This window comes from Acipenser ruthenus, chromosome 60 (genome assembly GCF_902713425.1).
Source record: "Acipenser ruthenus chromosome 60, fAciRut3.2 maternal haplotype, whole genome shotgun sequence".
In the NCBI taxonomy this organism is placed as follows: domain Eukaryota; kingdom Metazoa; phylum Chordata; class Actinopteri; order Acipenseriformes; family Acipenseridae; genus Acipenser; species Acipenser ruthenus.
This window is the reverse complement of record NC_081248.1, coordinates 3,769,134-3,771,633: the sequence shown is the minus strand read 5'-3', so window position 1 is coordinate 3,771,633 and position 2,500 is coordinate 3,769,134. Positions and strand designations below refer to the sequence as shown.

Below are 2,500 nucleotides of genomic sequence, written 5' to 3'. Positions count from 1 at the left end.
AGGCTGGCTCTAGTGGTTAGAGCTGAGGAGGGACTGGGAGGGAGGGAGGGAGGCTGGCTCTAGTGGTTAGAGCTGAGGAGGGACTGGGAGGGAGGGAGGGAGGCTGGCTCTAGTGGTTAGAGCTGAGGAGGGACTGGGAGGGAGGCTGGCTCTAGAGGTTAGAGCTGAGGAGGGACTGGGAGGGAGGGAGGGAGGCTGGCTCTAGTGGTTAGAGTTGAGGAGGGACTGGGAGGGAGGGAGGGAGGCTGGCTCTAGTGGTTAGAGCTGAGGAGGGACTGGGAGGGAGGGAGGCTGGCTCTAGAGGTTGGAGCTAGGGAGGGACTGGGAGGGAGGGAGGGAGGCTGGCTCTAGTGGTTAGAGCTGAGGAGGGACTGAGAGGGAGGGAGGGAGGCTGGCTCTAGAGGTTAGAGCTGAGGAGGGACTGGGAGGGAGGGAGGGAGGCTGGCTCTAGTGGTTAGAGCTGAGGAGGGACTGGGAGGGAGGGAGGGAGGCTGGCTCTAGAGGTTAGAGCTGAGGAGGGACTGGGAGGGAGGGAGGGAGGCTGGCTCTAGAGGTTAGAGCTGAGGAGGGACTGGGAGGGAGGGAGGGAGGCTGGCTCTAGTGGTTAGAGCTGAGGAGGGACTGAGAGGGAGGGAGGGAGGCTGGCTCTAGAGGTTAGAGCTGAGGAGGGACTGAGAGGGAGGGAGGGAGGCTGGCTCTAGAGGTTAGAGCTGAGGAGGGACTGGGAGGGAGGGAGGGAGGCTGGCTCTAGCGGTTAGAGCTGAGGAGGGACTGGGAGGGAGGGAGGGAGGCTGGCTCTAGAGGTTAGAGCTGAGGAGGGACTGGAAGGGAGGGAGGGAGGGAGGCTGGCTCTAGTGGTTAGAGCTGAGGAGGGACTGGGAGGGAGGGAGGGAGGCTGGCTCTAGTGGTTAGAGCTGAGGAGGGACTGGGAGGGAGGGAGGGAGGCTGGCTCTAGAGGTTAGAGCTGAGGAGGGACTGGGAGGGAGGGAGGGAGGCTGGCTCTAGAGGTTAGAGCTGAGGAGGGACTGGGAGGGAGGGAGGGAGGCTGGCTCTAGAGGTTAGAGCTGAGGAGGGACTGGGAGGGAGGCTGGCTCTAGTGGTTAGAGCTGAGGAGGGACTGGGAGGGAGGGAGGGAGGCTGGCTCTAGAGGTTAGAGCTGAGGAGGGACTGGGAGGGAGGGAGGGAGGCTGGCTCTAGTGGTTAGAGCTGAGGAGGGACTGGGAGGGAGGGAGGGAGGCTGGCTCTAGCGGTTAGAGCTGAGGAGGGACTGGGAGGGAGGGAGGGAGGCTGGCTCTAGCGGTTAGAGCTGAGGAGGGACTGGGAGGGAGGCTGGCTCTAGTGGTTAGAGCTGAGGAGGGACTGGGAGGGAGGGAGGGAGGCTGGCTCTAGTGGTTAGAGCTGAGGAGGGACTGGGAGGGAGGGAGGGAGGCTGGCTCTAGCGGTTAGAGCTGAGGAGGGACTGGGAGGGAGGGAGGGAGGCTGGCTCTAGAGGTTAGAGCTGAGGAGGGACTGGGAGGGAGGGAGGGAGGCTGGCTCTAGAGGTTAGAGCTGAGGAGGGACTGGGAGGGAGGGAGGCTGGCTCTGGAGGTTAGAGCTGAGGAGGGACTGGGAGGGAGGGAGGCTGGCTCTAGAGGTTGGAGCTAGGGAGGGACTGGGAGGGACTGGGAGGGAGGGAGGCTGGCTCTAGAGGTTGGAGCTAGGGAGGGACTGGGAGGGACTGGGAGGGAGGGAGGGAGGCTGGCTCTAGCGGTTAGAGCTGAGGAGGGACTGGGCGGGAGGGAGGGAGGCTGGCTCTAGTGGTTAGAGCTGAGAAGAGTTGGAGGGAGAGGCTGGGATGGACTGGGAGAGACTGGGGGGACTGGGAGAGACTGGGAGGGACTGACTCACTGCGATTGTCTTTGCTCGGCAGCACTGGAGTATATAAGTTCTTGGGTGGTCGGCTGCTCCCAGTGTCAGTGTTGGATCCCAGTACAGTGCTGTTGTTCCGCTCACCATGCTGGACTGAAGCAGACTGATGACGAAGAATATCAACCAGAGCTCTGAGAGGGAGAGGAGAGAGGAGAGGAGAGAGGAGAGAGGAGGAGAGGAGAGAGAGGAGGAGAGGAGGAGAGGAGGAGAGGAGAGAGAGGGAGAGGGAGAGAGGAGAGGAGGAGAGAGGAGGAGAGGAGAGAGGAGAGAGAGGAGGAGGAGAGAGAGGAGAGGAGAGAGGGAGAGGGAGAGAGGAGAGGAGGAGAGAGGAGGAGAGAGGGAGAGGAGAGAGAGGAGAGAGGAGAGAAGGGAGAGGAGGGGACGAGAGGAGAGAGGAGAGGAGGAGAGGAGGAACAAAGGAGAGAGGAAGAGAGGAGGAGAGGAGGAACAGAGGAGGAGAGAGGAGGTGAGGAGGAACAGAGGAGAGAGGAAGAGAGGAGGAGAGAGGAGAGAGGAGAGAAGGGAGAGGAGGAGAGGACGAGAGGAGAGAGGAGATGAGGAGAGGAGGAAGAGAGGAGAGAGGAAGAGAGTA

The 2,500-nt window shown here is 62.1% G+C and overlaps 1 protein-coding gene across 1 annotated transcript in view; it reads right to left on the bottom strand.

Moving 5' to 3' along the window:
* LOC117969244 (protein shisa-7-like) overlaps positions 1 to 2,500 on the bottom strand; it is a 16,567-nt gene that overhangs the window by 13,553 nt on the left and 514 nt on the right. The window contains exon 2 of the mRNA XM_059018555.1: positions 1,888 to 2,085. Within this exon, the coding sequence (XP_058874538.1) occupies positions 1,888 to 2,085 (198 nt within the window). The remainder of the gene's footprint in view (positions 1 to 1,887; positions 2,086 to 2,500) is intronic.